Source organism: Rousettus aegyptiacus, unplaced genomic scaffold, assembly GCF_014176215.1.
Source record: "Rousettus aegyptiacus isolate mRouAeg1 unplaced genomic scaffold, mRouAeg1.p scaffold_m13_p_11, whole genome shotgun sequence".
In the NCBI taxonomy this organism is placed as follows: Eukaryota; Metazoa; Chordata; class Mammalia; order Chiroptera; family Pteropodidae; genus Rousettus; species Rousettus aegyptiacus.
The window spans coordinates 47,334,374-47,352,805 of NW_023416286.1; the positions used below are offsets into that span (position 1 = coordinate 47,334,374).

General features: G+C 43.0%; 1 protein-coding gene across 5 annotated transcripts in view; it reads right to left on the reverse strand.

Moving 5' to 3' along the window:
* The window catches only part of TFDP1 (transcription factor Dp-1), a 45,023-nt gene extending 33,581 nt beyond the window's left edge, over positions 1-11,442 (reverse strand). For 2 of the 5 annotated variants that reach the window (XM_016151950.2, XM_016151948.2), the window contains exons 1-2: positions 11,265-11,413; positions 10,295-10,366 (exon numbers count right to left, since the gene is read on the reverse strand). In XM_016151950.2, the coding sequence (XP_016007436.1) occupies positions 10,295-10,306 (12 nt within the window). In that variant the 5' untranslated portion in view covers positions 10,307-10,366; positions 11,265-11,413. The other 3 variants (XM_036228778.1, XM_016151949.2, XM_016151952.2) reach the window with 3 other exon arrangements.
* Between the last annotated feature and the right edge of the window lie 6,990 nt (positions 11,443-18,432).

Sequence of the window (18,432 nt, forward strand, 5' to 3'; positions counted from 1 at the left end):
CCCATCTCTGGCAGCCTGTGATTCCCTGAACCCCATCTCTGGTGGCATGCCTACTTCACTCCTGAGCTCAAGCCCAAAGAAGGAGCCCATCTCTTTGATGACACTAGGAGTAAGGTCTACCCTCAAAAGCTCTAATTAGGCCACTCATGGCCAAGAAGCACGTTTCAGAGGCCCAGGACTGTGATGAACTACGAATTTCTTCAAAGCCTCACATTTTACTCTTTAGAACCCATCCAAGTATTGCCAGGGTCAGGCCAAGCATGTGATACATGTGGTTCTTTAATCTTTGCTTCCTTGAGAGGAAGATATACTTGTTACCTAATTTTACAGCTGAGTCGCCAAGCCCAGAGAAGATTCTGCCTGAGGTCACACCACCAGGAAGTAGGAGAACAGAGACTCAGAACCAGGCAGAGCAGGTCTACTTGGAATCAATGCCTTTGTCCTGACATGAAATAAGTTTCCAGGAGAACCCAGTGGTTCTGTGGCTTCACAAGCGCTGAGGCACACCCCGCCATTCCATAGAGGGTGAAGGAGTCCACGCCTATGGCCTCTCCTGAGAATAACACACCAGATATGGAGATATTTTCCTCCTTATCTAGTATATTCATTTATTAGCTAAGTTAAAAATAACAATACACTAATCTGACTTCTCTACTGGAAAAGTTACTGCAGGACACTGTCTTCTTTTCACAAAGAACCTAATTCTTCTTCACAAAAACTAAGCCATCCAAGGCTGAGGCTTGAACGAGGACCAGGGCTCCTCCCCAACTCTCAGGCTCCTGAAGCCTTTTGGGCCCAGAGTCTGAAGGATGCATGGGGTCCAGATGGGTAGCAGACGGCAGGGGACAAGCAGCTCTTACTGCATTATGTGCTCTAACAAGAAAAGCACCACCATCGACCTCTTTCCCTTCCTAGGGAAAGGAGCGCTCAAAAACACAAAATAGGCAATTTCTACAACCACCGTCCACCACTATCAATATGTGTCACTCAAACAAAGGTCTGTGGGCTGGGAAGGATGGACCCACCATCACCTCGGCACAAGAGGTCGGGGGCTACATCATCAAAGAAACCCACCTCCTCACTAGCCAACTCTTTTTCCTTCCCATCCCTAAAGTAAGAATTAGGTTCTTTGGTCACCTAGCTGCCACAAGAGCGACTTCAGTTTGTTAAGGAAATAAGGAGTTACTTGCATGCGAGGAAGGCGCCCCCCCCACCCCCACCCCCACCCCCGTAGGCTCCACTTCCGGCCTGGCAGCACTCTGCAACACCTAAGTCTACAGACAGGATTTCAAAGCTCTCTGGAGTTACAAAACCTCATGAGTTTGTTTAATTTTGTGACTTCCCTCCTACCGAAAGGAGGGAGGGAGAGAGGTAAGGAGTGTGTGAGTGTGTGTGCGCGTGTGCGTGTTTTGGGGGAGGGAAACATCAGGATGAAATACCCTGATAATCCATAGACATCTTAACTCACTATTTGGACAATATCAAGGCAAATATTTATATTTTATGCTGTATATCACTTCAAACAAGGTCCCTAAATTTAAAAAACAACACATTTTCAAAAGAAATACTAACGTAATAATAATCTCCAAGAATAAGTAACTTCTATATATGGATTAATCTAGAAGTACACCAGATCAAAGATAAGTGTGGCTTTATCACTGATCCCCAAATTCAGCTATGAAATAAGGCAGAGGTTAAATTCTCTCAAAAGTATCTCCCTTGTCATCCTTCTTCCCTGCAAAATAGGATTTAGGTTCCATCAGTACAGGTGGCATGAGATATTTTCATTCAAACTCTGATTCTTCTGAAAAGAAAATGAAACAAGAGAAAAATAAGACCAATGCTAGGAAATAAAATACTATGCAATAGCTAGAACGATTTGATGGGCTATTCTTATGTTGTGCTGTAATCATTTGCCCAAAAAGTGACAAGAACAGACTATTATTGTGAATTTGGGCCTCAAAGATTCTTGATGATCACACTGAATAAAGATGAACATGTATAAACAAATCAATCAAATGAAGGAAAAACATTTAAACTACTTAAAAACTATCTGTGTTTAAGGTTAAAATTCAAGGTATAAATTTAAGGTGTGTTCTTCATAGGTTTCATATTTAATATTTACAATCCTTGCTGTGTGGCAAAAGCAAACTAATGTTAACATTTTGCTGTGAAATGATAAAGATTTAATACCCTTAATTTATAGAGTGGATGCAAATCGGTTGGAAATATCTGAACAGAAAAATGAGCATAGGATTTGTTCATCAATTCACAGTGAAACAATGTTTAAAAAGGAAACATACAACTTCTAAATTAAAAAATGCAAACTAAAACACAATGCCATTTAAAATTTCACCTATCAAATGAAGGAAGTTTTGTGAGTTTTTAATTATCATTATTATCGAACTTGATGTTGAAAAGGGAATGTTAAATTGGGCTCTCTCCTACAATCTGGTAGAACTAAGTATAAACTGATATACTCATTTTGGAAAGTAATCTGATAACATCTCAAAGACAGTGTATGTATGCACTGCACATTCACACGTCCTCATGCCCACACACATCCACACACAGCCACACACATCCACACAGAATTACACTTTCAAGAATACTGGGATATCGTCACTGATTTGTTCAAATTTAAGATTTAATTGGAAACCACTGCCCAGTGCTAGGGACTAGGGAGTTAAGGCACATCCAGAATGGAATACAGGATTCATCAAATGAATTGATATTCTTCACGCTCCTATAAGATGGTGGCAGCTTTCAGGACTTTCTCAAATAATCTGCACATCTGTGCTCTAGGAAGTTCAACAGCATGCTCTCTAACGTTCAGCTGTTCATCTCTAAAAGTCTATTTGTGCTAATTGTATTTGTTATTAAAAACCTGGGAAAAACTGCAAACAATCTGGAGAGTTGCATCAGTGTCTTTAAATGCCTTTTATGGTCTCTATCCATTCTAATGAAATCAAAACTGGATATTATGGGTGCGGTTTATGTAAAAGACTCAAATAAGTGGACCCATTCACTTTCATAAAAGGACTTTCACTCCATAGCCAAAAGAATTGAGGAATGAATACAGATTTGTTTCAATTTAAAATGATATGTTTAGGTATGTATCATTTTTTACTATTTCCCAGTTTAACTTACTTTTTCAATAACTATCTATAATTTCCCAAAAAGTCAAATAAATGTATGGCTGCTAAAAATGTGGTTAAAAAAAATGACTGACTTGGGAAAATACTAACAATACTTTAAAGAGAAAAGGAAGATTAAAAATGTACAGTACATTTACATCTTTGTGAAACATGCCTTTATTCTATAACTAAATAAAAATCCAACAAGAAAATACTACAAAATCCCAACAATTTCTCTCAGATACTAGTCAATGATTTTTTTTTCTTCTTTTTGCTTTCCCAGAACTCTGTTATACAATTAATATTACTTTTATAAACAGAAGAAATATTACTTGAACTTTTTCTTGTGGAAATTTTGCTAAATGGAAAATCTGTGACAGAAAAGCTTGTTGGTATGACAGGACTGTGATTTAATAAAGACAAAACTCATAGTTTATGCTGAGAATAGAAAGCAGTTGCAGAACAACCTGGGAATGATGAATTCCTCTGCAGCATGACCATGAAGGCCAACACACCTGTCACCTGGGCAGGGAAGGCACAAGACAAAGCTCGGCTCGCAGGCAGTGGAAACATCGATTCTGGACTGTCTGGTTTTCTGACTTACAGGCATAATTACCTTCTGGGTTATTATTGCCTAGCAGAGAAGTTCACTCTGTCTCCTTAGATCCCTAGTGACGTGATGTTATTAAGAGAATACCAGGTTGCACATTTCAAGTATGTGTTCTAAAATGCTACATTTTAGGACCTGAGGATGCACAGTGGTTTGATTCCATCATACTAGAATTCTCCTTAAAAATGACTCATGTAAAAACAGGATTTTGATAAACAGGGTCCTAAGTTCAAACAACAGATTCTAATAGGAAGAGGTAAACATAGCTATTCATTTTGGAGTCTCCAAATCATCTTTAGAACATCTAAATAGCACCCATGAACTGGGCAACGACTGAAAAGCCACAGTCGGCCTCCAAATACAAGTCCTCACACAGTGTCAAGTCTGAAGAAGTTGCAGCCAGTCAGCAAATATTCACTGACAGCAGACTCCTTTCCAGGCCAGATGCCATATAGAAAAAGCATCCATACTATTCATGACCAACACCCTAATGATAATCATTTGAGTTAGAAGGTACCTGGGGTGAGTCCCACCCCTAGTTCAGTCAATGCTGACATCCCACATCCCAGATGACATATATCCCAGAAGTCTAACCCTCATGCCCTCAAGAAGATCCACAGGGTCATGACATGTATGGGTCATGTGCCATCTCTGACCCATCCTTGCTCACTCTTCCCTAGAAACCCAGTCCCTCCTAAAATAGTATGAAACTGCAGGTAAGAGAAGCCAGGTATCAATCAATTACAAATGAGAATTTTCCAACAGTTCTACATTGAAAAATAATATAATTTATTAAAAACTGAGAAAGAGCTCTTTGAAAAGGTGATTATGTGAGGAAAACATCATCTAGAAGTTATACTGCAAGTCAGGCTATGCATCAATACCACAGGCAAATTTCCTAATTGTTTCACAATGAACTATGAAGAAAATGTTTTACATACCAAAAGTACAGAGCTAAACAAGGGCTGATTACATGAGAGGAAAAGATATCCTTTTTATCTTTTGAATTTTACATCAGGTGTTCATATAATACCTCTTTTAAAGTGAGATGTTTTAGGGCAACACTTTTAATTAAGCTGCAACTTTCTGCTTTTTAATACCATCTCAGAGTTTCTCCAATTTTATTCCACATACAAAAAAATTAATTCTGAAACATGAAAAGCCCATTGCAAACACAAGCAGACCATCATAGATTTCTTCTCTATTTAAATCTGAGTAAGCCAAATTCATTACAGTCTCAAATGTGAAGCTGTTTCTTTGAGGTTAGGCAAAAGAAAAGGCTGTACTAAATGACCGAATTAGCGTCTGTTCCCAGAACAGACTGGAGGAAACAGTAGGTTATTGCTATACCAAGTTTATTTCTTCAGCCTTGAATTTCATCATCGAGGTCTAGGTCTGTAAAACGATACTCAGGACATGTATTTTTAGATAAGCTCATTAGTCTCCTATTGGTATTAAACCAGGCCTCATTATAGCATCCTTCAAAAGCTTAGGATGCATTTTTCTGTTCCCCAGCTCTCAATAATACAATTTAGGGATTTTTCCATAAACTCACAGAACACAAGTAGACTCATAGACCAGCTTTCAAAACTGAGGCTTATGAACTCTGAATAGGTACTTACACAGCCACCCTTTCTGCCAGGAGCTGTCCCAGTAATGAAATGGCCCCAGCCTGAGGTCATGTTGGGATCTTCCTCCCTCAGGATGTCTTCTGGCCAAATGCTCAGGGCCAGTAGACTCTTGTCTATGTAAGTACTCTCTAGCTGAGCCAGGCTGTCGCTCCACAATCATATCCAAAGTGTGGAGAGGTGGGGTCTGGGAATATCCACCAAAGTCTGTTAACCAACAATTCAACATCTGCCTGCACCTCTGTGACTTTATAAATCAACTATCCAACTCCCTGTTCTTTATAGACCTCAGTATTGAGCAAGGATGAGAACACAATCTCCCCAGTGGAGACAGAGGCAATGCTGTGCTCCTCCTCCTTTCCAGGGCCATGAGGAATTCAGAGCCTTGGGAGCTAGAGACATGGGTTCTGCCTGTGACCTTAAGAAAGTACTTGAACCTCTGGGGGCCATACTCTCTCACCCACTGCCCCTTCCAGCTCCAGTTCTAAAAGCACTATGGCCACCATTTAGGGCTTTTATCTTATAACTACAGATTTCCAAATGCTAATAGCACCAAAAGGTTCATCGGGAGCTAAAGATGAGAAAGAGACAGTGGGAGAGGGGAGCAGCCCAGGCATGGACACACACACACATGGGTGCACACACATGCATGTCGGATGCCTTCCATTTGCTACTTTACATAATTGTTATCTTTAACACAATGAATATGTATTTAAAAACTATAATGTTCATCTTTCCCTTAAAGTTTTCTTTCAAGCTTTACGATTCCTCCTCAGTGCTAAATTTGTGATTGCACTCTCAGCAAGACAAATCTTCCCAATCATGACCTGTGTTCATGGGACCTGTGGTTGGCACAAAATAAAATTTACAGATACCTGGTTTTATAAATCAATAAACAATAAACTAGATTTTTCACCTATTGCTGTGGAGGTTGGCCTACACAGTGACAGTGGTCCCATCCCCAATAGTGAAAAAGCCTTTGAGGCCACCACTTGTATTTGCCAACACTTTGGGGGTAAGTGCAGTCTGGAAGAGCCCATAATGAAGGGAATAGGCCTACAGCTGTAGGAGCATAGATCCAAGCAATTCCCAAGCAGCAACTGAAATGCACGGCATCATTCCCTTTGACCTATCTAGATTTTTCACTACAGAAACTGTGGAAAAACATTCCTCATCTAAGGATGTTCTTGGTCTTCAGGTGTGAGTACAAAGGGATAATCTTCATGTAGCCAGAGAGTCCCACCACTGCCATGGGGGTCAGCAGATCCTGTGACAGCAATGATGGAAGACCTGGGGAAGTTTAATGACCAAATCTGTAGTTCTCTTCCAGACTGCACTTACCCCCAAAGTGTTGGCAAATACAAGTGGTGGCCTCAAAGGCTTTTTCACTATTGGGGATGGGACCACTGTCACTGTGTAGGCCAACCTCCACAGCAAGGAAATTCTTGCCCCAAATGCCAATAGCAGCTGATAATTCTCTTATATTAAATTTCTGTAAGTGACCCCCAAAATTGTTGCTAGTGGTTACTTTGGGAGTCATCACACTTGGGGCCTTTGTAACTTCTACTCTACTTCTGTGCTGTTGCATCTTTCCTTCTCTGCTTCCTCCCTTCCACACTGTGTATGAATACTGAATCTGAACCTTTATCATTTTGAAGTGTTCGCCTCAAGCACATACTAACTCGATTCAAATAAATGAATGTTAAAGGCAAGAGCAAAGGCTCTGATCACCTGCAGCCCATTCCCATCTTTGCTTCGCATGCTGGGCCTACTGGCTTCACCAACACAGGCAGGAGTGGGCATCTTGGGTCCACAAGATGCTTGAGTTTCCGCCCTCTCACCACACCTCTCCAGGTACTGTCTCCCTTCTCTGTCTGGTGAGAGTAAAACCAGAGAAGTAGGAGGACAGACAGGAAATAATCCTGAGGTCGCCTCACAGCAGCCCATTCATTACTGCCATTTTAAACATACCTCCAGCTGAAAAAGCACACTTTAAAAATGAAATGTTAACTGCTAATCACCAAGAAACCAGGCTTATTTTCATACATTGCTGGAAAGCAAGGGGTTTTTTAATAAAAGAATCACAGCGTTTCATCTAGATCTTTTATTAACACACGAATATTTGTGTTCTAGAAAAAGACATAAGGTATACAGTTGGTGCCAGAGCACACACATGGAGACCCCAGTTCCATGCTCTTCCCTGATCCCCGCACACCCACTTTGGCTCTCTTCCTCATCTTGGTTTCAGTGTAAATGGCACTGCTTCCTAGAGTGGGCCCCAAAACCCTACCCGACAACAGCCACCTCCCATGAGCTACAAACTTGGCCAGAAGCTCATCATTGGGCATAGGCACTCAATAAATAGCAAACAATGAATGCATAAGCAAAAGGAGCATGGGTGTTCATTATTTCAGGTGTTTCCACCTCAACCCCACATACCGAGAACTAATGCAGATAAAATGTACATAGGAACCAATGGGCTTGGCTTGTGTAGAATTCTCATCTGAGATACATCTACAACAAGATGGGTGAAAAACTCCTAGTCTTCCAGGAAGACTAGATGACAACAGGCCCCCTCAGACCAAAGATACTGTTCAGTGAGCAGGTTAGCCTGCAACAGCCGTCCGTGCCCAGAAAACTGCCCATTGGCACAGATGTAATCCAGCTCGCTTGTCAAGGGAACAGCCATCGCTGCCCCTTGACCTGCTGCCCCAGGCTCTTCTCCAACTCGCCTCTCCCACATAGGGTGGTTCCTGACCTTTAAAACCCACCCATACCCATCACCCCTTCATTCTCAGTCCACAGGCTCACTCCCAACCAGTGATTTCTCCAGCTGCACCCCTGAAACCTGCTGGCCCCCCTGGACCTCCACTGGAGGTAGGAAGCTGCCATACCATTTTCCCTCATGCCCCTCACCAAAATCTGCCAGACTGACCCCTCATTGGTCTCCTAAGTTTGTCCTCCAATGTAACCCCCAAAACCTAACTCTAGCCCCCTTCAGCCTCCCATGGAGCTCCTAGAGCTCTGCAAAGCTGGGGTCCCAGCCCACACCCTTTATCTCAAAGGTCTTGCTCCCACCTGTGCTTATGGACTTTGATCTTACACCTAAGAAAAACTGAAGTGCCACTGCTTAAATTAATGACTGCTGCTTTCCCTTCTAACACTGGCTGCCAAAGTCATCTTTCCAAAATCGAATGTCACTCCCCGACTTAAAAAAAAAATTAGGTAACTAGAGAAAAGGCCAAAGTAAAGCAAAATGCCTTTACTTGGCTACAGTCTCCATTTCCAGCCTGATCCACAAGCCCTGGTGAAACATGGTTCCAGCCACTCCTGACATCACACAGCTCTCAGGACAGGGATGGCCACTTAACTTCTGTTTCTCCTTATGCTGTTTCTCAGCCTGAACTACCCCATTATCATCACAGCACCTATGACCCAACATCCACTCCAGGGGAACGACCCCACCACCCAGCCACTAGACGGCCCTCAGCTGCCCCACGTTTTGCAGGGGCTTTGTCAGGGCTGGTTCTCGGTGACCGTCAGAAAAGGTTGTTTACGAGTCCTTCTCCCTACAACCAGACAGCAGTGGCCTCGATATGTCTTTATCTCCCCCAAAGGCCAAGAAGAAATCAAAGAGAGCCTCTCAAACAAGGAGTCACTCTCTCTCCCTTAATTAATTAAAAAGGACAAATAAACCCAGTTCCCTAAAACACACAATCCCAGAACTACACTCTAACAGTGTACTGGGGTCCAGCAACACCATCTTAAAGATACCTAATTAATCCGTTACTGAGTACGCACTACCTGTCTTGCTTCTTCAGGGCACGCATGCCAGAGAACAGGGCACAGCCATTGACAAATGCAATTAGAGATGATAAAATCAACCTAACATATATGAATTACGACTTTCACTTAAAACACACCACTCAGGACACAATTGTGTATTCATACACACTCTCTACCAAATTAAATCCAGCGCTGGAAGACAGGAGTCAAATGTGAGTGCACGCCTGACAGTGAGAGCCTGAGGCACTCTGTCAAACATTTTAGAGAATATTAAAACTGGTGAACTAATGGAAAGGCATAACGCCTATTATTTGGTTCCATAGATGCGGACACATTTTTACTTCCTCTAGTTGTGTTTCAGGCAGATGAGGTTTATCTGAGCTACACTGACAACTCTGTGCAATAAATAAGTAAATAAACAGCTTCTTCTCACTAATGTCTACAGAACAATGCATTCTGAGAAACATTACAACTGGGGTTTCAGTGACTTCAACTGATATTACAAAGTATAGGTAAGAACTATGTAACCAATAATATAAACTATGCTTTTAGACTTAAAAGGCTATTTCTTGGAACAAGTTAAAAAATTATTCAGTATATTCTATTGTTTGATGACAAATATAAAGCAAGCTAAAGTGGGGTTTTTCACATTTCATTAATCACCATATTTCATTTCTCTGAGGAAAAAAAGTGGCCAAAACAAGCACTTAGCTCTCAGTCAACCAAATGTGAATTAACTTCTACACTCTCCACAAAATAGGTGCTCAGGGTCATTCTGCACATGACCAGTCACCCCTGGTCCCAGCCCTCCATCTCAATGAACACAGGTGTCCTTCCACAAAAAAATATTCAAAAGCAGAAGGTGACACAGTCTGAAAAGATGAAGAAAAAGTCAGTGATATCATTTAAGCCTCATGCAATGTCTATCGTCCAGTGTAGAAGCAAATGACATACATCTCTGTAAAAGCTTTTACATTTCTTTCATCTTTTTCACCTTTATCCTGTTTCAGTTGCTTTAAAAGTCTGAAAATAAACAGTACTATAGTTTGCGTAGGCATTCTGGAATAAAGTGGGAAAACTACAAAGGATGTAGTGCCAGGCAAACATCTGTAAAACCAAGCAAATATACTTACATCTTTTGCCATGTTACCAGATCCGTGAAATCGATGCTATAAATGTTCACCCTCCAGAGAAGAAAAATTTTTCTGGTAAGAGGGAAAGAAAAACAAGAAACGAGTAAGACTGTAAAACAAAGGTAATAAAATATCAACATTTCCCCCACTACCACCACCATCCTGACTGCCCCTCCAACTGGCAGGCGCCTTCCTTTCCAAACCCACACTCCATCCTTAAAGCGCAGCTGGCAAAAAACCCCACACCTGGGAATTTAAAAGCCATCTCAACGAATGGAAATGCATCCAACACCAGGATGCCCAGTCCGGCTCGCGGCAGACCCTCCTCCTCCTCGATGCCCACACAAAGACCCCACACCCGGTCGGGCCTGGCACCGGGCCTGGCACTCAGCCTGCGCCCGCGCACGCAGGGCGCAGCTGGGGATCCCCAACCAACCCCCCGGGCGCAGCCCCGCTGTCCCTGCGCAAACGCGCACCCCAAGGAATGCTTCAGTTCCGCTGGCTCCCTTCCCAAGCCCACCCCGCCGGCCAGTAACTCTGACAGGTGGGCTTCCGGGGTCCTGCCTCTGGCCTGTCAGTAGGCCGCGGCCGCCTCGCTGCGAGTGCCTCCCGCGCGCCGGAACCGGCAGTCGGGCGGGCCAAGTCAGGGTCAGCGCCAGCCCCCACGCAACCCGGACTCCCGGACCCCATGCGCTTGGGCAGATCTCGACTCCCGCTGGGTGCAGATGCGGGCGCTGCTGTTCCGCCTGCAGGCCACCTGCAGGCCCCGAGGGAAATCCGGGACCCCTGACCCCACGGCCAGGTCACCTGGGAGCCCACGACGGCGGCGCCGTGAAGTGGGGCAGGAGGCCGGAGAGCCGGGAGGGTAGCGCACACACGGTGGGGAAGGAGGACAGGAGACCGGTGGGCTCCCCGCGTGTCCGCGCCCCTCCCGGGACCCCGGCCCTCGTCGGCCCCCTGCCCGCCGCACCTGACTGGCGGTAAGCGCGCGGACACGCGGGGGCAGACACGAGGGCGCGGATACGGATACGCAGGATTGGATACGCAGACACGGACACGCAGGCACTCCCGGCGCGCGCTCCGGCCCGGGGTCCTGCCCTGCGAGGCGCCGGGCGCGGGGCTCACCCTGCCGAGCGGGCGTCGGGCGGCGTAACGTGCGCGGCGCGGTGACGTGGGTGGCGGCCCCAGCTCCCGCAGCGCGCCTGCGCGCGTTTTCGCGCCTTCGGCTCCCTCCTCCTCCTCCTCCTCCCGCCCCAGAGGCCCGCGCTGGACTCCGAGGGGGATGGGTTGCGCGTGCGCGTGTACGTGCGTGCGGACCTGGGATAAAGACTCAGGGACAGGCGATCCTATGCTGCGGTGCGCGAGGGAGAGGAATCAATGGGATGTATACATGTGCGTGCACAGGAAAAGAGCAGGAGGAGGTGGGGTGCACACGTGTGCACATGGAGAGGGCGGTAAGGTGGTGCACATTTGCGCACAGGGGAGAGAAGAGGCCGGAGTGTGCGTACAGTTATGTGCACATGGAAGACAGTTGAGGTGTGTGTGCACATGTGCATCCAAGAGTAGAGGGGCATCAAAAGGGGGGAATGAAGAGGAAATTTGAGGAATTTATATCAAAAAGCTAATCAGTTCTTTGTTCTGCTTCTGTAAATTCACTTGCTATATGCAAGAGCTCATGCAAAACCTCACTTGCACTTGGCTTCTCTTGTAAATGTAACTGTTTGTACCCATAGCAGCCCCCGCCTCTTGTAGCACCTTGTACCTTGGCAGATCCCCGCATTCTGTAACAATTTGTAACCAGTGTAACCCATAACAACTCCCGCCTTTCCACCAATGTTACTACTTGAAACCATAGCAACTCTCTCCACTTTGCAACGGTCTAAGCTCGAATCAACCAATCAGTTCGTATAATACACTAGTATATAAGAAATGTTGCAACATAGCTGGGCACCCAGCTCTTCAGAGCACTAGCTCTTGAGGGACTGCGTGTAGTAAATCTGAGTCCTCTCCGAGTTATTGCATTGCTTGGCTCTTCGCTGGACTGATTTTGGGATTTTTCCACAACAGTGTGTACCTGCAAGTAATGTGCACACAGATGAGGGTGGGAGGCTGGCTCTGTATGTGCACACAGAGGAAAGGGAGTTGTGTGCTTGTGCACATGGGTGTATTTGCAAGGGTGTGCGCAAAGGCAGAAGGAGGGCATATTTGTAGGCACAGGCTTTTGTGCACACACAGGAGAAAAGGAGGCCGAGTGTGTGCGCACATGAGTTAAGTAGTCATAGAGGAGAAAGGCAGTGTGGGATATGCACATGAGCATATTCGAGTGGGGGTGTGTATGTACATGCACAAGGAGAGGAGACCGCACAAGAGTGTGCAGATGCATGGAAGAGACATGGTATGTGCGCATGCAGCATGGTGCCCTGTTTACCTGGATCTCTCCTGTCCCAGCTTTGCCCTCAGCCTCTACACCAACACCTGGCCTCTGCCCAGATTCTGAGTATCCTCCATTTAGAAGGGTGCTTGGGGAAAAAGAACAGATAGCCAGTTTGCCCCTTTATGTGGTGTGGGCCTGGTGGACCCTTAGTCCAAGTGGTTCTCCCTGCAGCCCACAACCTCCAGGACATTGGGCCCTCGTGGCTGGACACTGAGCCGAGGGCCAGCTGGGCCTGGGAGTCCAGTCCAAAGTTCGGGCTGTAGCAGGCTGTGGCGTGCAGTGAGTGAGGGCATAATTAACATCTCAGGGGACTTGAGCATAGAGCAAAGGCCTCTGCAATGTTCGGCAATGTGTTATTGCATTACGCCCCACCTGGCATGGTTTCACAATTTAACCACTTTGCTGATCACACCCATCCCTGCTTCTCTACTAATGTACCACTTAAACTGTTAACACCTTAATTAGCATTGGTTTCTTCTTGAAGACAGCAAAAATTTTCACATTCTTCCTGCCGATTAAGGCACAACGGCATTTAGAAAAGCGTGGATGGTGGGGTGATGGGGGAAATAAAAGGCTTAGAAGGGGAAAGTCCTACACATCCTATAAACAGTAAGCCCTATTTCTCTGCTGGTGAAATGTATACAGCTTTTCACCCATTAGCAGGTCTCTATGATGGAATGAACCTGCATTCCTCCATTTTATTCAAGTAGTCATGTGTTCCTACTTTTCTGTCATAGAAATTCTTTATTTTTGACGGTTTTGAATATTCACCCCCAGACAGCACCTGGAAGTCTTCCTTCCAGCCTTTGGACCCAAATGCACAGGTCAGCCAGCCCCTTGGTGAGAGCTGGGGACTCAGAGTTAAAAAGAAATGGAGGATCAAAGTACAGAATCTTAAACTCTATGAATTCAAGATTCCAGTAATTCAACCATATTTACATGGGATAATTACCTCTGATATTACAAAAAAAAAAAAAAAATCTGCACAAAAATCACTGTAGTGAAATATTCTGAACTCACAAGAGCTACTACGGTAATGAAAGCTTGTTGAGGCTCTGGTTGACTTGGAAAAAGAGCAAAAAGTTGTTCCTTTTGGCCTCTAGTCAAATATCCCACAACACCCCATTTCTGTGTCAAAATTTTGGTTAAAGATCCAAATATATTTAGCCACTGCCTTGCCTTGAAATCTCCAGATTGGATTGCAGAAGTGCAAACTTCTTGATGAATAAGGGTCCCATAACTCCCAGAATTCATCTAATTCTTCAATCTGCAATCTATATCTGGGGGGAGATTGGTCATGGAGCATGACTTAGTGAGGCTTTCCTTTGGGTGTTGACTTGGTTCACTTCTTAATACCTGGTGTTCACCCTTGTATTGTCCAGGACACCACATGAAATTGGTTCTGTTCTGTGTTTTATTTGAAGGAATTGAGTCCTTCCCAGGAAAATTCCTCATCTTCCAAGAGCTCCCTCTTTTGTATGTGTGTGTGTCTGCTCTATTGAGCCTTAGTGTAATCCAACTCCTTACCCCCGACCTTGACTCCCATTAAACTGTCCTTTAAAGAGAGAGAGAGAGAATTTTCTAATCACTAGCAAATTTTTATTCTAAATCTGTTTATTAAGTATCCAATTGGTCTTGGGTTCCCTACTCAATAACATTGATCTTTTCTCTAGTCATTCCTGTTTTCCACCTTCTTGGGTCACTGTAGCAATGATAACATCAAATGCTGGGAAGACAGGGAGAGGGACAAGGACTCATGGAACTTATAGAGGGGTAAAACGTTCCTGGAATTGGACTAGTGTTGTTTTCCCCTTTGGTAAAATATAAGTAAACATATCGTTTAAAAACTTTGTTCTGTTTATTTGTGTGTACAATAAAACATAAGCAAATCAGTGTACTTTCTTAAGAGATCACTGCTTTTAAGCCCCATCTACAGAGAAAATCTGGAGCCCCAGCGAGATGCAGGAAGACATCTTTGTTTCTCTTACTCTGCCTTACATAATGAGTCCTTTTGAAAATTTCTGGTCAAACTCGAAGTCCTCTCAGAAGGAGAGTCAGTCCTTGACCTTCTTGCTCTTACTATTACTCATGTCTTAAAGACTTGTACATCACTTACAGACTCAAGCTACAGTCATTTGAAAAGTGCCCCTTGGATTTGACAAATTCTAGATTACAGCATCCAATTTACTCAAATTTTCTTAGGAATCTTGTTTACTACTTAGACACTTTCTGTTTTCTTTTCATCTGAACTATTCTCATGCATTTGCAATGAAAGAAATCCCTTTCATTCCTTTTCCATGTAACTCCACAATTTTAAAGGATTTCTTCTGTGAGACTTCACATTGTTCTGGCTAAAATGATATCAAGATTATTTTCTATGGACTCCTACAATGTAAGGTTGAAAGATCCCTGTTATCCTTATATCATTTTGTTCCTTAATGGAACCAATTTACCATCAGCCAGAAGTGAAAGCAGTACCATGAACCTATCGCACAAGTGTAAGACACTTGATTTTATGTACAACTGACTGCCTTTGATCATTTCTCTGCCACCTGTCCATTTATTTCACAGATTCAGAGAAGGACCTTCAAGGCCACCTGAAGCTGAGAAGAAGGAAAGTCAAGTGACCTTGGATAAGTAATCTCTGCTCCTCTGAGGTTCAAATTCCTTTAGCTTTTTCTTTTCTTTTCTTTTCTTTTCTTTTTTTTTTTTTTTTTTTTTTTTTTTTTTTTTTTTTTTTTTTTTTTTTTTGAGAAATGAGTACAAAACATAGTTCCTTGATAAAAAGATAAACTACCTTTCCTGCATTCCTCACCCAGGAAACATTTTTGAGTTGCATATACATGCCAGATAGTACTCTGAGTGCTGATACTGTACAGATTAAGAAGACAGAAAATTGCTCAGAGTCACACAGGAGAGACAGATTCACATACAAATATAATATAGGGAGACAAGATTCTTCATACTGGGAGAGAGAATTATGAAAGCACAAAACCAAGAACAATTATTTCCCCCTGTAGGCAGAAAGGGAGAGCTTCACAGAGAAGGTGTCATTTAGATGGGCTATGATAAGCTGAGAATATATATATATAGATGCGTGTGTCCATGTGCACATGTATGAGTATGTATGTGCATGCGAGCATGAGCAGAAAAAACACATCTTAGAAAATGCTCATAGCTGCTTACATCCCTGTCCTAATCAGCTTGGGTTGCTAGAACAAAATGCCACATACTGGGTGGCTTGTAAACAACGGAAATTTATTTCTCAGAACAAGGTGCCAACATGGTCAGGTTCCAGCGAGGACCCTTTTCCTGACTTGCAGATGGCCACCTTCTCATTTTATCCTCACATGGCAGGTAGAGCAAGCTGACTCTCTGGCCTCTCATAAAGGCACTAATCCTGTTCACTTCCCAAAGGCCCACCTCCAAATTACACCTGTAGGAGAGGAAAAATTATTTTTCCTCTATTGCAAGTTCTTGGCTGGGGACCCTGTAACAAAAGACAGTTTAACAAGAGAAAAATATAAGTTTAACATGTACACCCCATGTATACATAGGAGATATCCAGGGGAAAATGTGTAACTCTCAGAGATGGCTTAGAATTCAGGCTTAAATATCATCTTTAAAAGAGCTAATGAAGGAAAAAAAAAAAAAAAGAGTAGGGGAGGCCAATTCTCTGGCAGAGACCAGGAAAAGTATGGTAAACAAGAGTAATGTTTGTTATGCAGATTTAAGTCTCTGCTTGTTCCATTGATAAAAGTTTCTTGTGATTTAGTCATTTGTCTCTTCCTGGTACAGAGAGGGAGACACCCTGACAAATAGAGATTTCCTTTATAAATGTAAATTTTCTTTAGGGAAGGGTAACTTCAACTTTTTTCAGTTTCTCCTGCCCTTGTTGACCTTCTGGCTGGGTGTTCCATCCATTATTTAAAGTAGAGTACTGTCTACGGACATGTTACTCTATACAAGCCCAATCAAGTCTAATCTCAGAAGTTAAGCAGGGTTGAGCCTGGTTAGTATTTGGGTGGGAGACCACCTAGAAAGACCAGGTGCTGCAGGCATAAAAAATAAAGAAAAATAAGGGATTGTAAACTCACAAGGTCCTTGCAATCTGTGAGGTCAACCAAGGGTTGCCTTGCCTAAAAAATAAGTAAAAATAAAGTGGGGTACTTAAGTCTCTTATATTGCTGCAGAGCTGCCTATTTCTTTCTTCAATTCTGTCATTGTTTGCTTCATATATATAGAAGCTCTGATGTTCAGTGTACACAGTTGACCATTGAGCAACATGAGGGTTCAAGTGCCAACCACTCATGCAGTCAAAAATCAGCGTATAACTTAAGTCAGCTCTCTGCATATTTGGATTCCCAACCATGGAGTTGAGTCTTAACAACATGGGTTCGAACTGTGCATGTCAATTGAACTGCATACTTCAGTTGAGAAAGATCTGCATATAAGTGAACCCGTAGAGTTCAAGTCCATGTTGTTCAAGGGTCAACTGTATGTTTATAACTGTTCTAGCTTCTTAGTGAATTCACCCTTTTCTCGTCAGAAAAGACAAAGAAGGACATTATATTGTCCTTATCATTATATAGTGTCCTTTGTCTCTTGTAATAATTTTTTACTTTAAGTCTATTTTGTCTGATACTAGTTAGTATAGCCACCCTGCTCTCTTTGGGTTACTAATTGCATGTAAAATTGTTTTTCTATCCTTTCACTTTCAACCTCTGTTTGTCCTTAGGTCAAGAGTGAGTCTTTTGTAGACATCACATCGTTGAATCCTGATTTTTATTCATTTTGCCAATCTATGTCTTTTGATGGGGCATTTATTCTATTTCTATATTTATACATTATTTACTCAATAACATAATTATTTTTGTGCATTTATCTTTTAAATCATGTAGGAAATAAAAAGTGGAGTTACAAACCAAAAATAAAGTCATATTGGCTTTTATATTTGCCCAAAGAACCTACATTGGCATATCACTATTCCCCAAAGTCCATAGTTTACATTGGGGTTCACTCTTGGTGTTGTAGTCTGTGGCTCTGAGAAACGTATAATGACATCCATCCACCACTGCAGTATCGGAATAGTTTCACTGCCCTAAAAATCCTCTGTATGCCACCTATTCATTCTCCGTCCCCAGTAACTTCTACCAACTACTAATCTTTTTACTGTCTCCACAGGTTTCCCTTTTCCAGAATGGAATCATACAGTATGTAATCTTTTCACACTGGCTTCTTTCAGTGAGTAATATCCGTTTAAGGTCCCTCCCATCTTTTTGTGGCTTGATAGCTCATTTATTTTTAGCAATGAATAATATTCAAACCACAGTTTATTTATCCATTCTCCTACTGAAGGACATCTTAGTTGCTTCCAAGTTTTGGCGATTACAAACAAAACTGCTATAAACATCCATTTGCAGGTTTTTGTGTGGAGATAAGTTTTTAACTCATTTGGGTAAATATCAAGGAGCATGATCACTGGGTCATGTGGAAAGAATATGTTTAGATTTGTCAGCTACTGCCGAACAGTCTTCCGAAGTGGTTGCACCATTTTTCATTTCCATCAAAAATGAATGAGAGTTTCCATTGGTCCGCATTGTCACCAGCATTTGGTATTGTTCGCATTTTGGATTTCTGCCTCTAATAGGTGTATAGTGGTATCTCATTGTTTTAATTTGTAATTCCCTAATGACATCTGATG